Source organism: Cololabis saira, chromosome 20, assembly GCF_033807715.1.
Source record: "Cololabis saira isolate AMF1-May2022 chromosome 20, fColSai1.1, whole genome shotgun sequence".
NCBI lineage: Eukaryota > Metazoa > Chordata > Actinopteri > Beloniformes > Belonidae > Cololabis > Cololabis saira.
Window position 1 is genome coordinate 3849722 of NC_084606.1, and position 19363 is coordinate 3869084.

A 19363-nucleotide genomic window follows, 5' to 3' on the forward strand; every position below is an offset into this window, starting at 1 on the left:
CAGTTGATGCAATTCTTTTTTTGCACAGTGCACATTGAATGACAATGCCTTGGTTAGATTAATGTGGTTAATAGCCTATGTTCCGTTATTCAGTTTATTGCAAATAGCCACAAAAACCTAATTTTATTCTTGGATTTATTTATTGTTTATTTACCAGCCTTAAGATTTGAATTTGTTGCAGTTTCCAGTGCACTGTAAAGCCTGTTTTCACCTTTGTGAGAGTGAGACGGAATAAACGCCTTATTCAGAGGCACATTTAACGTGTAATCGTGTATTAATACCGGCGGGTGCGGGTTGGGGCGGGTTGTGCAAATAGATATGGTGGTGCGGTGCGGGATGGGGCGGGTCATATTTTCTCATTAATGCGGGACCCGCGGGTTGGAAAAACCCCGACCCACGCATCGCTAGCGCTCGCCCATGCGATGGCGGACCTGGCCGCCCTGCTCCGTGACCAGGGCGAGCAGCAGCTGGCGAGGCTGGAAGCGCTCGTGGCCGCGGAGCGACCCACCCCTGCGCCACGCCGGAGGTTCGCCGCAGCAGCGCGGGAGGGGCTGGCGGGGCTGCAGCCGACCGGTCGGGAGGCAGTGGCTGCAGGTCGCCAGGCGATGGCTCCCGAGGCGGAGGTGGAGTCGGGGGCGGAGTCGGGGGCGGAGTCGGGGGCGGAGTCGGAGTCGGACCAGCAGCCGCAGCAGGGCGGCGTTACGGATCAGGCGGTCCTGGTGACACCAGCTCCAGAGCAGGGCTGCGCCGTGGAGGAGGGGGTCCTGGAGGCGGACCAGTGGCCGGCGCGGGTCCGCGTCACGGAGGAGGGGTGGTCCTGGACACACCGTCTGGCCCGAGGCCACCATCGGCCCGGTCCCGAGAGCGGCTTTCTCGGCGGTCGGCCCGTCGCCGAGGACGACCCCCCCGACCGTTCCCGCTGGTCGGCCGGACGCCGAGGGCGGCCTCCCGACGGGGCCAGGAAGGCCCGGGGGCGTAAACGGCGGTTCCGGGCTTCCTCTCCCGCTCCGAGGGGGCGTGGGGGGAGTAGGCTCGGCCGGACGGACCCCGACGCGAGTTTGGCGTTGGGGGTGTGTGGCAGGGTGGAGGAGCTGCAGCCACTCAGGCTGACGGGACACAGGTGTGGCCCGTCAATCTCTCCACCCTGCCAGCCTTATAAGGGAGAGACAGAGAAGCTGCTGCTGCTGGTCGTGGTGCTTGTGCACGTGTGTCCTGGGTGTGAGGCTGGATTAAATAAAAAGGGTTCTGCACAAAACTCCGTGTCCTCTCTATCCTGTCGGTCGGGCCCCCGTAGCACTCGCCCTGCTACAGGAACAAATAAAGTACTTGCTCATATAAAGCTGCTGATGGTCCCTGTTTTCAGGGAGATAGAACCTCCTGGTGGACACGTCCCTCAACAGCAGCTCATGATGTTTGTGCTCCTTCTCCATCAGGTGCCGACCGAACATCTGCACTTTGACCGGACCCACTGTGATCGACGTCCACGGCGACGTCACCTCTGTGAAGGATCGCTGCACGTACTCTCTGATGTCAGATAAAGAATCCTACACAGATTTTGAAGTTCTGGCCAGCTACAAGGACCGGCGTCGCACAGATGTGAGCTTTCTGGACAGTGTGACACTGAAAGACACTGATATTACGGTTCTCCTGGAACAAGGTGGGAGAGTCAAGGTGAGCCGTCTACGAGCACAGTCCTGCATCCAGACCGGGGTCTTATCAGAAATCCTCCTCATGTTCTCTGCTCTCATCGTTCCACACGGTCACATTTGTGAACTCATTCTTTCACCTCCACTGTGATGCAGGTGGGCGGTTCAGTGGTGACTCTCACCAGCTCATTCGAGAAACATGGTGGTGTTGAACTCTCCAAGACCGAAGCTGGAGTCACTGCCAAGCTGGAACTGGGCACTGACATATATGTTACTCTGTTCTTTGATGGAAACACTGCGCAGCTGCAAACTACAGGTATCAAGTTAAAGCTGTCATTCAGGACATATGATTTACTTTAGTGATATAATACATTTTTATTAACGGATAGCCCCTTGAGATGAATCACCTCATTTTCGAGGGGGTCCAACATAAAACATACATACACAGTACAAAACAGTCACATACAACATACATAATACATAAGGCTCTCACACACAAACCCGCCCACACACCAAGAACAACAATAGTATGTAATCATTATTATACAATATATGAAGAAATAGATACATTATGTATTAAAAAATAAATAATTAAAAATAAAAATAAAATGAGAAGGCAATACCATTAGAGGCAACTACATGGCTAATTGAGATTGGAGAATAGTGAGTTTTTAAAGAGATGTAATGAATTGAGTTCTCTTATATTGATGAGTAAGTTGTTCCAGTCTGATGGGGCTTTGAACTTAAAAGCACGTCTGCCAATTGCTTTAAATGTCAAAGGAACGAAAAGGAAGGGTTGCTGGGTGTGTCTGAGAGAATATGAGGATGTATATGGAATCAAATATTGTAAGTAAGTAAGATGGATAACTAAAGTGGATACGTTTGAATATGAGTTGGAGCCAGTGGTGTTGTCTTCTTGAGCTAATTAAACCAGTTTAATGATTGATACATGGAGCAGTGGTGAGGTCGGTACGGGCACATTAAGACAAATCTACAGAGACTGTGGTAAATGACATTGAGAGGTTGAAGATGTGATTCATAAGTGTTCTGGTAAACAACATCAGCATAATCTAAAATGGGATAATAACAGTTGTGTGACAATTATTTTCCTTGTTTGTAGTGAAAAAGTTTATTGAACAGTAAAGGATGCCTAGGTTGCGATGTAGTTTAGTTGTGAGGGACTCAATATGATGTTTGAAAGTAAGTAATGGGTCGATCCAGAGGCCGAGGTGTTTGAATGAGGTCACCTGTTCAAGGGGTGAGCCATCGTTAAAAAGAATATTGAGATCTGCGTTATTTCCAAGGCCTAATCTGGTACCAAACAACATTAAACATGATTTATTTTTGTTTAACAAGAGTTTATTTGATAATGGCAAATTCTGAACAGTTGAAAATTCACTTTGTAAGGATCTCTCAATTACTGATGTATTATTACCGGATGTATATATTACTGTGTCATCTGCGTATAAATGTATTTGACAGTTGGAGCAGGTTTTTGGGAGGTCATTAATAAAAATTAAGAAAAGGAGTGGTCCAAGGGATGAGCCTTGTGGTACTCCCTTCTCAACAATTGCGTATTTGGATCGGATTCCATTAAGGTTAACGCACTGACATCTGTTATGGAGATATGATAGCAAGCGAGTAAAGTTTGTCCAGTAGAAGGTAGTGATCAACAATGTCAAAAACTTTAGTGAGATCCAGAAATATTGCAACAGTCAGTTTACCATTTTCAGAAGCTGTAAATTTATCATTTGTGAATTTTAGAAGAGCTGTTGTTGTTGAGAAATTTGATCTGAAACCGGACTGGCATGGAGACAAAATATTGTTTTCAGTAATATATTGTGATATTTACGTACTTACGTAAATATTTTTTACTTGCCTATGCCTATCATTCCTCCTGGGGCGCCGACAAGTGTCCTCCAGGCACTTTGGTCCTCAGCGATCTTTTCTAGCTGGTTCCAGGTCTTTCCCATGGCCTCCATGTCAGCCTGCAGGTCTCTGTGCCATGAGTTTCTTGGACGTCGTTTTTTCCCTGCGGGTTCCAGGACAGGGCATGTCTGGTGGTGTTGTGCGCTGGTTTCCGTAGTGTTTGGCCTATCCATCTCCATTTTCTCTGGAGGGTTTCTGTACTAGCAGGCTTCTGGTTTGTTTGTTGCCACAGGTCTTCATTTCTGATCTTGTCTGGCCAGTGGATCCTCAGTATGTGTCTCAGACAACAGTTGATGAACGTCTGGATCTTGTTGGTGATGGTGTTGATGATTTGCCACGTCTCAGCTCCATATAGCAGAATCGATTTGACATTGCTGTTGAAGATGCGGATTTTGGTTTTCCTGGAGATGTCCTTTAAGTGCCAGAAAAGTGGCTCTTGCTTTTCCTATTCTGCATCTCACATCCGCATCAGTTCCGCCCTGAAGATCGATGATGCTGCCCAGTTAGGTAAAGCGGTCAACTTCCTCCAGGGCGCTGCCTTCCAGTATGATAGGGGCTAGGTTGGTAGCGTTGACTTTCAGGACCTTGCTTTTCCTTTTGTGGATGTTCAACCCGACGTTTGCTGTTGTTTCTGCAATCGTGGTCATTTTTTCCTGCATTTGTTGGTGGGTGTGTGAGAGGAGAGCCAGGTCGTCTGCAAAGTCGAGGTCGTCTGTGCTATGATGCATTCTGAACCCTGACTGAAAGACTTCAAACAGATCATTTCTATACAAATAGTGACATAACTGGCTTGAAACTGCCTTTTCCAGAATTTTAGATACAAATGGAAGGTTGGAAATTGGCCTATAATTAGCTAATTAGCTCTGGGTCAAGAGAAGGTTTTTTAAGTAAAGGTTTAATTACTGCAACTTTGAAAACCTGTGGTACATATCCTAAACTTAGGGATAAGTTGATCTGGTCCAGTATTGTCGCACCAATAAGAGAAAAAACATTTTTGAATAGTCGAGTTGGGATGGGTCTAACACAGGGGTTCTTAACCTTTCTGACCTTGGGGCCCATTAAATATTAACACTGTATAGCAGGGGTATTCAACTAAAACTTTAAGAGGTCCATTTAGAGAAAATGTACTCAAGCGAAGGTCCAGAACATCATAATATATATATATATATATATATATATTCAAGTAGCCTCATAGTTGTATCAACATCTGCATCTGACTGTTATATTAAAAAAAGTACAAATTTGCCACTTAAGATGTGTAACTTGAATTAAACATATTTTTTTCTCTTAAAAATAAAATAGATTTTATTTTATTTTTCAAATGCTATCTTGTTTTATTTCTCTACCAGCAGTTTGAATTTCCCCTTTTCTTTGTTAATTGTCTCAACACATTTTTATAATAAATGAATATAAACACATCTTAACAATTGAACAGTTTTGTAGTTTTTCTTTCTTCCCCTCTTATAATCTTATGCCCCCACTTTCTGTCGTTCAGTGAGAGAACTGAGCTCTAACTTCTCCTGTCAGGACTTTAAATCTGGGCTGGATGGTGTCAGAACTTAAATCTGGGCTGGATGGTGTCAGAACTTAAATCTGGGTTGGATGGTGTCAGAACTTAAATCTGGGCTGGATGGTGTCAGGTTCTCATATCCATTTAAAGGTGTTCATTGTTGAGCCTGAAACGATATTTAGTTTTAATTATGTTCACTGTGGAGAAAGCTGCCTCACAGCTGTATCTGGACCCAAACATGGGCAGGATGTTTTAAGATTGTCAGTTTATTTTCTGTGACTTCAGTTCAGACTTGAGTGGATATGTTTGATGAAAAACATTGTGTTTTGTTTCAGTGGTGTTTCACTTTCGCACTTTGAACGCCACGGTCTCTGAACGTATGAGACACTGGTTTTGTCCCAGTGGGAAGACTGAACCAGGATGAATCCGTCCATTCTGGGTTGAACTTCCCTTTCCACCTGTTACGCTTTTCATCTCTATTTATAGAGTCAAGCTAATTACCATATTTTGACGACCTATCAGGCGCCGTGTGGAAAGGCGCACCCTCAGTTTTGTGTGTGTCATTACTGGATTTAAAACACACACGGAGCGCCGCCTTACAACACACACACACAAGTGTGCATATTTAAAAATAGAGCGGGGACAAAACTTAGTTTGATTTTACTTTAAGTTTTTACATTAATAAGTTGTCAGGACTGCGCGTGTCGGGTTTCATCCGAGCCTGATCAGCTGCGACGGCCAGAGCCCGCAGCTCTGGCCGCTGCAGCCGAGTCACTTTCCGATGCTTTTGCGAAAGCCTGAACAGTCCAGTCCAGCAGACACGTCAGCCCACGCATCTACAATCCTTCAGCAGTAACGACGGAGCCGCCGCCCGAGCGGCACCGACCTCCCCGGCCGCGGGGACGCGTAGGGATAAATGATCACGCCGCGCTCGATCTCCCCGCTGGTCGGCGCAGACCCAAGTAATCGATCCCTGATCCTGGTGGATCTAAACGTACTCTGTGCAAAATGAAGGATTTTCCCTCTAAATACACACCATTTCTCTTACTATTACACGTACAGCTCGGTGAGTGTCTTCTTCTCCTCATTTGGTCGGGATTTGCTATGTAGTCCGGCGGCCCCCGCGGCTCACACGTACAAAACAGAATTCTTTTTGCGGCCCACTAGGTGGCGCTCTAACCGCCCTATGGTTAAGAATCACTATTGACGAGTGAGGTCAGCTCAGGGAGGTCTATAGGATCGAAACAGTCTAGAGTCAAGTCAGAGCCCAGGGAAGCTGAAGCTAAAGCTGAAGAAACACCTACAACTGGCTGGTTGATTTCTTCTCTAATTCTCGTGATTTTACTGTTAAAGAAGCTCATAAAGTCTTCACTACTGAGCGCTGCAGGAATGCACGGCTCCACAGAGTTGTGACTCTCAATGCTAGTAGCAGTTACAGTGATTGTGACAGTTGGGGGAAAAACTTCAGTGTTACCTTTCGAAAGAGACCAAAACCATCCATGTACTTCAAACGGTTCAAGAACAGCTTTCAATTTACTTTGGGTATGTCTTGGATAAGCGTTTTAGGCGACTTTTACAGGAGTGGAAACAAGTTAATAAGGAAAGGTTGTATAAGTAACATAGGGGATACAGTAAGATATGGGCTGCTAATTTAATACATTTTGTATTAAATTAGCTGATTAGCAGATCCACAGTCATTCTTCAATTCATTGATTGCACTCTGAACTTCAGTAGGATGTATCTTTCTGAAAGAAAAAACAAGAGCTTCTACATGGAGAGCCAGATGGGGAGATGGAAGCTGCAGATGGAACAAACACAAGGGAGTTACCTACAGAGGAGAAATGCTGATTAAAAATGTCTCTAGATGGTCTTTGGTCTTCCCTGTCTTCTCTTCCTTTCTGGTGCCCAAGTCATTGCTATGTTGCAGTCGTTGTTGTGGTCCTGCCGCAGTATGTGTCCGATCATCTTCCATCTTCGCAACTTCACCTCATTGCTGAGTGGTCTCATATCAGCTCTTTCCAGCAGTTGTATATTACTGATGTGATCCTGCCAACTTATTCGGAGTATTCTTCGTAGGCATCTATTATGAAATACGTCGACAGCCTTGTTCTATTCTTTGTTCATTTTCCAGGTCTCACATCCGTATAGTAATACTGGTACTACTAGTGTCTTGTACAACTTCAGCTTTGTTCTTCTGGTGATGCTGTTAGAGCTCCAGGTCTTCCCAAGTCTGTCAAATGCTCCTCTCGCTTTCGATAGTCTATTCTTTAGGTCCTTCATTCCGCCTCCCTCTTTACAAACTGTGGCTCCTAAATAGGTGAACTGGTCTACTTCCTCGATGTCTTGCCCATTGATTTGGATTTTCTCCTGATTTATTGCGTGAATCCTCATAGTTTTTGTTTTTTTGTGTATTGATCCTGAGTCCTACTTGCTTGGCCTCTTCGTTCACCTGTGTTGTTTTACTCTGCATATGTCGTTTTGTGGAGGAGAGCAATGCTACGTCTTCCGCGAAGTCCAGGTCGTCAAGTTTTGATGTCAGCTTCCAGCAAATTCCATTTTCTCCTTTTTTTTACTGTCCGACGCATTATCCAATCCATTACTATTAAGAACAAGAAGCCAGACATGTAGCATCCCTGTTTCACGCCGGTTTTAAGGTTGAACCTTAAAAGCATATTTCTCCTCTGTCTTCCACTGCACACTGGAAGCCTTCATAGAACGATTGGACCATTCTCACAATCTTCTCCGGGATTCCTTACTTCCTCATTATGATCCACAGGCTTTCATGATGGATGGGGTCAAAAGCCTTTTCGAAGTCTACAAAATTAATGAATAGTGTTGCTTGCCACTTATTAACCTGTTCGATGATGTTTCGCAGTATGAATACTTGCTCAGTTGTTCCCCTACCTGTCCTGTATCCTGCTTGTTCTTTCCTGAGTCTGCAGTCGATTCCATTTCTTATGCGATCCACAATAATTCTTCTGAGTACTTTTCCTACTACTGACAGCAGGGTTATGCTTCTCGAATCCTTGCACTCCTTAAGATTCTCTTCTTCTTCCGGCTTTCAGCGAAGGCGGACGCTTTTTCTGCTCCTCTCCCTTATCAACCTTCCCTGCCTGCTTTTGTCCTGTCGTTTTTCAGAGCCTCTCATTTCCACTCCTCCGAAAACTCTACAACCATGGAATTGATTAATTGGTCTCTCAGCACAATTGACCAAATTTTTGCAACGAGAAGTTAGGGGGTTAGGGAGCCCTCCTGCCCCTTTTTTTGCTGGTTACAGAATGGATTCCTACAAAAATTGGAAGCCGTTGTGCCTCAAGATCTTGACCGTCGAGGACGTTGAAGACGCCTTCATAATTGGATTTTTGATAGCAGGATTTCTTCTAATTGGAGTGGGGATTTTCCTGGCCTATCGACAATCGCGTAAGTTAGTGGCAGCCGTTCTGCCCTTCTCTGAGCTGCCCGATGCTGCTGACGGAAAGAGCACGGGAATCCGCACTCAAACTTTAACGCTGGTAGAGCAAGGCCACAAGCTAGATGCGATTCTTGAACAGAATCGCAGGCTAGCGGCGGTCTTTGAGCTTATTGGCAAGATGGAGAACACCTTGGAGAAGCTGGCTACTCGGCTTGGCGGGAATTGATCACAAATTCGTCTGATTGGAGTTGCCATTGATGAACCAGAGACTGAAAGGCAGACGGAAAATTACTGGGCTACCTGCTTTCAAGAAATTGTTGATCCTATAATTTGCCCTTGACGGAACGGCTTGGTAGGCCTCTCCAGTCACAATCTCCCTGGAGGAATGTAAACAAGACGACTCTGCCCCCCACTTAACCCTCCCCCTCTCCCATGAACACCTCCCTCCCAGAACTGTACCGAGCTGCCTGATAACATCAAGGACATTTTGGCTGAGAGCAGCTCTGGGCTCCTCCCCCCCCTATCCCATTGTTACCCTTTGAAAAACAGGCGCACAATACCATTGTGTCGCCGCCGGTGTATCCAAAGTCAAAAACCGTTTTCTAAGCTGACCTAATAGACCTGATTCTGATTCCTGATTCTGATTCTGATTACCCTTCTTTGCTATCTTGATAATGAGGCCCCTCTTCCAGTTTGTTGGTATCTTCCCATTTCTCCATATCTTTCCCAACAGTTGATGGACTTTCCTTGCTGAGAACTCTACATCTGCCTTCAACAGCTCAGCTGTGATGTTATCGATTCCCGGTGCTTTCCCATTCTGTAGTCTTTATCGTCTCTCTGACTTCGCTCAGTGTTGGTTCATCAATTGTGATTTCTTCAATTTCGTTTTTGAACTTGCATTCATCCTCTTTAGTTGTTGGATTTATTGGCTTGGCTCTGTTCAAGACCTCCCTGAAGTGTTCTGTCTATCTCAGTTTTATTGCCTCTCTTCCGCTAATGAGGTTCCCATCCCTGTCTAGCACTGCTGTGCTCTGCCTGGGTCTCTCGTTGCACAGTGTTCTTGTTAGCCCGTACAGCGTCTTCATGTGTTGTTTCCTTGCAGCGTTTTCAGCTTCACTTGCAATGTTTTCCATCCATTTCCTCTTGTCTGCTTTGATGCTTCTCTTAACCTCTCTGTTCTTCTCTGCGTACTTCTTTCTTAGCTGGTTTTTTAGTCTTTCAGAATGTGTACCCAGGATTTTCTTGTTTATGGCATCCCCTTGTTCCACAAGTCTCCACGATTCTTCGTCGATCCATGGGTTCTTCTTTTTCTGGGGTCTTCCCAAGACTGCGTCAGCCACTTCCCTGTAAGCCTTCTCCATTATTCGGGCGTCACGATCCACCTCTTCATCTCCAACTTCTCCCTGCTCTTCCTCCTCAAGGACTTCGTACCGGTTTCTTAGGCTGAGGGCAAAGGTCTTCAAGATGTTTTCCTTTTTCAGTTTTGCGGTGTCATACTTCACTCTGGTGTCTTTATTTTCCTTTGGTTTTTTCTTCAGTTTCAGCTTGATTCTTGAGCACACAAGATAGTGGTCACTTCCAATATCTGCAGACCTGTGTACTCTTGTATCTTCTACTGAGTTCCTGAAACGCTTGTTGATGAGTGTATCAGTGGAAGATGAACGGTCCAGCCAGGTTGAATTGAAGTCGCCTATTATGATCGTCTCACAAAAGTGTTCAAGTGAGGTAAGAGTTGATAGGATGCATTGGGTTGAGTCAGGGTGGACAGGTGGAGGTCTATAGATGCTGCTGATTATGAGATGCTTATTTTCATGAAGTTTTAACTTAACAAAAATGCACTCAAAAAATGATGGGGGTAATTTAAGAGTTTCAAGTTCAGAGATAAAGTGTAAGGAAACATAAATAGCCACACCTCCTCCTCTGGTGCCCCTGTCAGCTCTATAATGCATGTAGTTGTCCAGTTTGATCTCATTATCGCTGATTTTACTATTCAGCCATGTTTTAGAAAATGTAAGCACTTCAGGTTTATACTGAGAGACCCAGACTCTAATTAAATCGATTTTAGGAAGAAGGCTCCGTAGTGAGTCTGAATGTTCGTGCTCTTCTGACACGTTCTTTCCTTTACTATTTCAGGAATAAATAAGTATCTACCAGGTGGTTTGTGTGGAGGCGAAGACAAAGAAACTTCAAGCAACCAGACCGAGTCCGGCAGGTACCATGTCCCTCTGAGCGACTCTGACGCTGTCTGATCAATGATTTGCAGAAATACAGTGTGTGTGGTATGAAAACAACCAGAACTGAGGCGGTCCTGATTTCCTGGTGTTTGTCGCCCCTTAGCTGTGAGACTCCGTACGCACAAACCCCTGACCCGACAGTCGACTGTACCATGATATCTGAACGGTGAGCAGATTCTTCCAGACAGCAGGACACTCGGTCTATGTGAAGATCTGATCTACATTTTCCTATTAATCAGGTGTTGGGTCATGTGACATCAGATGGAAGATAAACCTCACATTCTTTCTCATCTTCTCTGTTGGAGCAGCTGCTACATCCTGATGAATGAACCCTTCTCTTCTTGTCACGCCGCCGTCACCCCAGACCCCTACATAACTGCCTGCAGTGAAACCATGTGTAAATATCCTGATGAGGATGGCCTCATGTGTCAGTTCCTGGAGGCCTACGCCAAAGCCTGCAGCCTGATGAACATCCAACTGGGGGAATGGAGGTCCAACGAGCAGTGCTGTAAGACTAAGCCATCTGCATCAAAACTCATATCCGTCTTTTCCCTTTTATTCATGTTATAATTAGTAACGTGATTGAACTAACTTTGTGCCCCCTGCAGCTCCGCCTCAGATCTCTTGTGAAGACAGTCCCTGCAGTGATCATGAGTTCTGCGGACTGGTCAGCGATAGCCCCACCTGCCTCTGTAGAGCCATTTTTGCCTCCAGTTACAGAGAGTCAGACACTCTGGGTAATGCAGCTTTTATAACGACCAAACAGGAGCGAGGGATTGGAGAACAACATTGAACTGTTCTTTTAACACAATATTCTCATGTTCAGGTGATCCGACGGTCTGCACAGGTGACTCTGCTTCAGTCTCTCTGGTGAATTGCCTCCTGGAGGAGAAAGGTTTCAGCTACTCCACCTTACACCTCAACGACCCAGCGTGCACTGGTGAGATGGACGAGAGCCACATGGTGACCTTCAGCTTCGACAACGACAACTGCGGGACGGAGGTGGCGGTGGGTTCCCTCTCCACAGTCTCCTGCAGCCACAGCTGGGATTCTTCTCTGGCTCCTCCACTTTAGGATCTACAGATGTTTGCAGTCATGTTGGTTGTCGCATTTAGGGATCCGTACAACTTTAACATTCAAGCTGAGCTACAAAATTAAACCCAGATAACATAAATCCTGCTGGCACTAGCTACGCCAGCACAATTCAATTCAATTCAATTTTATTTGTATAGCGTCTAATACAACAGAATTTGTCTCTAGACGCTTTCCAGAGACCTAGAACATGAACCCCTGAGCAATTATTACATAAACAATGGCAGGTAAAAACTCCCCTAGTGTATTAGTATTACTAATACCCTAGTATTACTTGCATATAAAACCCAAAACGGCTTAGCTCCGCATTATTTACAAGACCTGATAGTGCCTTATGTTCCTGGCAGAGCTCTCCGTTCTCAGAGTGCAGGTTTACTCGTAGTTCCTAGAGTATCCAAATGTAGATTTGGAGGGCGGGCGTTCTGCTATCAGGCACCATTACTATGGAACCAACTTCCAATCTGGGTTAAGGAGGCTGACACCACCTCCACCTTTAATACTAAACTTAAAACCTTTCTGTTTAGTAAAGCCTATAGTTAGTGTTTAGTAAACCTCTAGCTGGTGTTGGTAAATCTCTAGGTAGTGTAAACTCTAGTGTGTTAGAGTCAGTAGTCATAGTTGCAGCTATAGAACAAGACTATAATAGTTAGTCTCAAATATAGCCGAATACTGAATATTTAAATGAAGCTCTGGGGCCCTCTAGTGGCTGCAGGTGGCTTCTACATCTGTGTCGTCACAAAGCGGCTCCAAGTTCATTACAGACTGTTAACAGATAGATAAATTCAACATGACGGAGGTGGAAACATAACTGATCCCCTTCACTTAAACATCTATATGTGATCCTGCAGGAAGACAACGGCCAAGTGGTGTACAAGAACACCATCAAAACCCAGACCAGCTCTGATGTCATCAATCGCCACAACCAGTTGAAGATGGACGTCTCCTGCGTCCACGCTCAACCAGATGTCAGGACTATGGGCTTCAAAATCAAGGACAGGTGTGTCCTGGCTGCTGGTTTGGTTCTAATTCTGTTGTTGGCTGGTCTGTGAGGCCGACGGGCTGACGTTGTGCTTGTGTTTGCTCTGTAGCTCCATGTCCAAGGTGGTCAGATCTGAGGCTTTTAGTTACACGGTGACGATGAAAGCCTACACGGACGCCGAACGCACACAAGCTGTGGACTCCGACACCGAGGTGATGCTGGACGAGAGGATCTGGGTGGAGCTGACGAGCGAAGGGTTGGATGCAAACATGATCGTCATTGTGACCGACTCCTGCTGGGCCACCGGCCAGCAAATGTCCAATAGCAGTCTGAAATACGACCTGGTCCAGGACGGGTGAGTCGTGTTCTGAAGAGGCAGCTGCTGCGCTGAGACTCCCTAGGGGCGGATTCATGGACGATCTTTCTGCTCGCTGTCGGCCACTGCTGACGAAAGTGTATTTTCTTGTTTTTGGACAGCTGTGCAAACAAAGCCGACCCGACGGTGCAGGTGGAGGGAAACGGAGAAGGACCTTCCAACTATTTCTCTTTCAGCATGTTTGAGTTCACGGACAGCTCTGGTGAGATCTACCTGCACTGCGAACTCCACTTGTGCATCAAAGCCAACAACTGCGTGCCGGTACGCCTCGCTGCAAATCTTCTAAACTTGGTGGTTTAATTCTGCTTAAATGACAGACTGAACCAGACTGTGTCTTGAAACGTTGAATAATGCTCCAACTACGTTCATCTGAGGGGTTTTCTACAGACGGGGGAGCTGGATCCCCTTTCAGATGATTACTGGAGATATATCACTCTGTTACAGATTACAGACTTTTCAAATCAAACATTTAAAACTGACAGCAGCACAAAAGTAGCAAATCTGCCCAGAAATCTGTTTCACGTCCAACAGAAGATGATTCAGGTTCCAGCCAAAGACAATAGTTGGAGGATCTGACTCTTTCCTCACAATTCCCCACCAAGTCTTTCCATTTACTCTAATTGCTTTATTTTATATTGGACTGTCCAAACTTTTTCTTTTTTTACTCCTCCTTGTCTACACACATATTAATGATTGATACCATGCAGGTAAAAACCAAAGGCATATATATATGTGCATTATTGCTATATTTAATATATATACATATATACCACTACATATGCATACACATACATACATAAATATATACATACAAACCCAGTGATACTTTTTTTTTTTTTTTTGGGGTGGGGGCGGGGTGACATCCACTGCCAATCCAGGAAGCAGGAACACACGGAGGCACACGTCAAGCACACGGAGCCGACCAAAACACAAGCAGCAATCAACCTTAATCACAGTCTGAGCTAAGCCACCGCTAACTAACCCCAAAAACTACAGAGCAAGCATGCAGGTGAACAAGCCAGTGTGTATGTCTATGTGTGTGTGTGTGTGTGTGTGTGTGTGTGTGTGTGTGTGTGTGTGTGTGTGTGTGCGTGTATGTATATGATCATGCGTGTGTCTCTATCAAGCCATCTGCCTCACTACCCTCCTGTACAGCTGTGAAGCCTGGGTAACCTACAGCCGCCACATCAAGGCGCTAGAACAGTTTCACATACGCTGCCTTCAGCGCATCCTGGGGATTACGTGGCGTGATCGCGTGCCTCATTCCGAAATACTCTCAAAAACCAACTGTAGAGAGTATTGAGGCCACGATCACCCAGCACCAACTACGATGGCTGGGCCACGTAGTAAGGATGCCCTCAGACCGCCTGCCTCGCAAAGTGCTATACGGCCAGCTACACCATGGTCGTCGCTCAGCTGGAGGGCAGAAGAAGCGTTATAAAGACCAGCTGAAGTGTAAAATCAGACCTGAGACCCTGGAAGCTGTGGCTGCTGATCGTAACACCTGGCGTCAGCTGTGCCAGGATGGCACTCGCCTGCTGGAGGAGGATCGGACAGCCAGGAGACAGGAGAGAAAACTCAGGAGGAATACACCTGCGGTTGCTGTTACCGCCACCACCACCACATTTACGTGCCCCTACCTGCAGTAGGGTTTGTGGATCCAGGATAGGGCTATTCAGCCACCAACGAACTCACCGATAGGCTATGTGTATGTATGTGGGTATGTGTGTGTGTGTGTGTGTGTGTGTGTGTGTGTGTGTGTGTGTGTGTGTGTGTGTGTGTGTGTGTGTGTGTGTGTGTGTGTGTGTGTGTGTGTGTGTGTGTGTGTGTAATAAACCAAACAAAGCTCCACCTGAAGTGTATCTATAGTGGGGGAGCAACCCCGCCACCCGTGAGACCGGGGGCCGACCAGGAAGAACCCGGAACCCAGGCCACCAGCAACCCCACAGAGGTGAGAGGTAGGAAGGAGGCAACCCACGGCCAGCGAGGTGTGGGGGAGTGCCGGGCCACACGGGACAATGCCCCCCACGACCCGGACCCCCGCCCCTTTGTCCTATGTGCGTATGCATCGTGTAAGGGGGGGAAGGAGGGGGAGCAGAGGCCGAAGCCAGGAGGCAGGACCAGCAGAGCCAGCCCTGGAAGGAAACCCACGCTCCCCCACCGGCCATCCAATTGATGGGGGCTGGCCCTCCGAGGCGGGCCCCACCGTACCTCCACGGGCGCCCGCGGCGCTGCCGGAGCCCCCAGACGGAGGGGGAACTGGTCCAACATCCCCCGATTCATACTAACAACATAAGACATAGACACCTGGGAATGGTGCCACCCCGCCGCTGCGCCCGCCCGCGCACCCCCCGGCCAGGGGAGGCCCGATCCCCGGCCCCGGCCCCACCCCCCCCGGGGCCACTCCGGCGGACACCCCAAAGGTCACGGAGTCCCCACAGACACAGGGGCATGCGGCCCCCACCCAGCGAAGGAGCACCAAGGCAGCAATGCCCCCCAGCACAGACAGCCACCCCCCACCCAGGCAGGGCCGGGCCCTCCGAGCAGGACCCCCACGCCCACGGCCCAGCCCCCCCCGGGAAAACCGGAGATGCCCTAGCCACAGCCCCCCGCCCGAGCCCCCCCCAGGGGCCACCAGAGGCCCACACCCCAGACCCCCTAAGCCGACCCCCAACCCCAAAGGCCATGAGATCACCACCCCCTCTCCCCCACTAGGTAATGAAGCCTATAATCGGGGGCAGAGAGAATGCAATTCAGCCGAATGTTGTTCAGTGGAGGTAGACATTATCTCACTACTGATATGGTCTGATAAAAGATTCCTAACGTGGTTAATACATAAATTGGACTTTTGTTTCCAATTCACTAGAATGGTTTTCTTTGCGATACATAAGGCAGTGAGAACCTGGTGTATCCAGTTAGATTCCATTTGAATATCTCCCAAGTGACCTAATACACATATCGTGGGGCACACTGGGATTCTGTAGTTGATCCATGTGGATAAATCCTCACAAATCGCCGTCCAGAACCTCTGTACCGGTGTACAAAACCAGAGAGCATGCATATAATTATCAGGGGTATTTTCTGTGCACTGTGAACAGATATTAGAAGTGACAAAGCCCATCTGGAACATCCTTTGTCCTGTATAGTGTATTCTATGAAGAACTTTGTACTGTATAAGTTGTAAGTTTGGGCTGGGACAGTTTGGACTGTCCAAACTGAATGCGACAAAATCAATTCCATTGCTTTATTTTCTATTGGACTGTCCTAACTGGCCGCGAGCGACGCAGCACGACGCAGCACAACGCAGCACGACGCAGCACGACGCAGCGCGACGCAGCACGATGCAGCGCGAAGCAGCGCAACGTTTTGAGCTGAACATTTGTCGGACGCCCTGTTTCTATTTCCTTCCTGTCGCTCGCGTTGAAAGCCGATTGAAAGCGCTGTAGGAAACAGTCACGGATGAGGAACGGCTGATCCAGTTAGTTGAAATGAGAAGTTATCTCTATGATTCCTCCTCATTTCACTACAAACATCTCAATAAAGTGGCAGCAGCTGGAGGGAGATGGACAGAGAGCGTCCGATGTCACGCAGTGCTACGATAGTCGGACGCTCGCATGCAGTTAGGACACGGTATTTAGTTGTGGCCGTGGTTTGCATTTTGGTTACGTAACGAAAGGGAGCAGAATCTGAACGGCTCGTAGAAGCCACATCAGACTGGACGGCTCATCTGGGCGGCTGTACAGACACTGCAGAATCTGGTTGCTTTCCTCCTTCTCTGAGTTGGCAGGCTGAGGGGAGACCACTTTATATATGTTAAAGTAAGAAAAAAACACTTTATATAAGTTAAAGCAAGAAAAAACCTGGTTTTCATAATAGGTCCCGTTTAAATGACTTCATTGTGTGCACCTTTAAAGTTGTAGTGAAGGCATCAGTGAACACATGAAGGGCTCAGCTGCGACAGATGAAGTCAGGCAACCTTCATTCTCCCCGAATCTTGTTTACTGAGGTCGTTCTTGTACTACAGCGCCCCCTAGTGGCAGCAGTGGCTCCTGCGTGTTAGTGTATAAGTGGGTCTGGATATTGTTTAATTATCAAGATCCAGAATATAATAAAAGTTAAACTAAAGGACACAAATGGCCAAGTTTTAATGTCAGCAGTTTCACTCCAAATAAAAGAATCAATGTTTGTCGTCTAAAGTCTCTCCATCTCTAACTTCCAGGATTGTTCTGGGAAAGTTCATGGTAAGAATAGAAAGCGCAGATCTGCCTTGTCAAGATCCAGATACGCCAGGTCAACTCGCAGAGCTGAGGCTCCCGCCTTCATCAGCATGGGATGGATTAAATAGGTGAGTCTCTGCTGGTGGTGACATCGTTGTGCAACAACTTGTAATGACGTTTATTCGTTTTGTGTGCTGCTGACTTTCAGTGGTTTTTGTATGCTTCAAGAAGACCAGACTGACCTGAGCTGTAAAATCAGACAAAAGCATGCGTGGTTCAGATAAGATGATTATAATCATTATTGCAGCCTGACAGTCACAGATCAGGGACAACAATGGGTTTATAGTCACAGAAAAGGAGGATGAGGAAGCTGAGTGATTGAAAAGAAGCCAGAGAGATTTGAAGAAGACTGGAGGGTTTGTATTGTCACATTTTCATCTGACTGTCTTCACAGGTGGTTACCACGGTGATACGGACTGACTGACAGGCTACCGACCCCCGTCTAGATCCCCGACTTGTGTCTGGTCCTGATCCTGATCACGGACGTGTGAAAGGAAGAGCTCAGATCCTGCTGCTGCCATGACGTTTTGTTAACTCGTAAAGCAACAAAAAGCAGCAACGAAAGATACAGAATTATGAGAACAGGACCAAACTGTCATCAGACACATGTCACAGACCCTCTTTTATCTCTTTTAGTCGTAATTGGTGAAGGGAAGTGTGTGTGTTACATTTGATTTAAACCAAATCTACATTCTAACATCCAGGTAGAATCCGATATTAATCAGATATGAGATTGATTATCACGTCCTATTAATCAATACCTTCATATTAATCAGCTTTTATGAAGTTGGTGTTCAGGGTGAAACTATTAAAAAGGGTAGTAATACAGGTTCTTCTAAGTTTTAGGACACTTTACAGTAAACACAGACCAGGGGCCTCATTTAAAATGGACTGCGTAGGAGTCATACTAAAAGTGCACGTACACCCAAAAGCTGAAAATGCCGGGTGCAAAAAAAAATCTGGATCTATAAAACCGCGTGCACGCATACTTGCAGGCAATGTTCGCTTTATAAATCACAGTCCAGCTGGAAGGTTGCGCAGCTGAATCCGCCTCATATCCCGCCCTCTACACGCCCACTTTTTACCTTAAAAGCGTAATGCAAAGTAGTATTTGAATATGAATGAGCCTGCTGAGCATGCGCAGTGGCTTCCTGCAGCCTGTTTGGCGTCAGAATGAATGAGAGGGTGTCCAGCCACGGTGCCACTGAATTTCACTGAGATCTGAGATCTAGATGTTGTGGATGAGGACAGGAAAAAATTATTTGGTGGTGACAGTAAAAGTAGAAAAAGTATATAAATAGTAGGCCAAGAAATAAAGCGAGTGAGTGGCAGCATGCCGTTGCTGCGCTAAACGCCGTGAGTGACCCGACGCAGCAGGGGGGACATGTCCCCCCGTCTTCTCAAAATCATGTTTTTGTCCCCCCCACTTTTTACAGTCAAAACTAACAGTAGGCTCATCCTGTAATTGCAAATCATCAACACACCCTGTGCGAAAGCGATGCGAGAACAGCCCGGCCGCCTCGCTTCACCCCCCGCTCCCCCCTCAGAGCTGCTTTAAGCTGATTTATGGTTCCGCGTCACACCAACGCAGAGCCTACGGCATAGGTGCGCGTCTGCCGCGTACCCTACGCCGTAGGCTCTGCGTCGTTTTAACGCGGAACCCTAATTTAGGCTTACACCCGCACGTAAAGGTTTCACGCGCGCTTTAAACTCATTATATATATGAAAAAAAATCTGTGTCCCTTTAGAGCCCATAAACGCTCTACGGACCCCCTCATTTGTTCTGTCCTAAAGCGGTGGGTGACGAGGAGGTTCCCGGCGTGTCCTGCACCGCGGCTGCAGCAGCACCAGAGTCCTGACTGACGCTGTGCTTCACACACAGAGGGACACGATCAGCGCTATTTTATT

General features: G+C 47.0%; 1 protein-coding gene across 1 annotated transcript; it reads left to right on the plus strand.

The window, feature by feature from the left end:
- The first annotated feature begins 605 nt into the window (after nucleotides 1–605).
- LOC133420920 (alpha-tectorin-like) lies at nucleotides 606–18992 on the plus strand. Its single transcript, XM_061710803.1, has 13 exons — nucleotides 606–811; nucleotides 1434–1671; nucleotides 1803–1962; nucleotides 10631–10709; nucleotides 10835–10897; nucleotides 11040–11239; nucleotides 11340–11468; nucleotides 11558–11739; nucleotides 12672–12820; nucleotides 12912–13157; nucleotides 13280–13439; nucleotides 17398–17523; nucleotides 17850–18992. The coding sequence occupies exons 1-12, from the start codon at nucleotides 606–608 to the stop codon at nucleotides 17521–17523; spliced, it is 1938 nt and encodes a 645-aa protein (XP_061566787.1). The 3' UTR covers nucleotides 17850–18992.
- The last annotated feature ends 371 nt before the right edge of the window (nucleotides 18993–19363 follow it).

Excerpts from the sequence above, each read along its gene's own strand:
- LOC133420920 (XM_061710803.1), top strand. The coding sequence starts at position 606 with ATGGCTCCCGAGGCGGAGGTGGAGTCGGGGGCGGAGTCGGGGGCGGAG. Across the intron at positions 11,740-12,671 it reads ACTGCGGGACGGAGGTGGCG|GAAGACAACGGCCAAGTGGT; the intron begins GTGGGTTCCCTC and ends GTGATCCTGCAG. Across the intron at positions 13,158-13,279 it reads TACGACCTGGTCCAGGACGG|CTGTGCAAACAAAGCCGACC; the intron begins GTGAGTCGTGTT and ends GTTTTTGGACAG.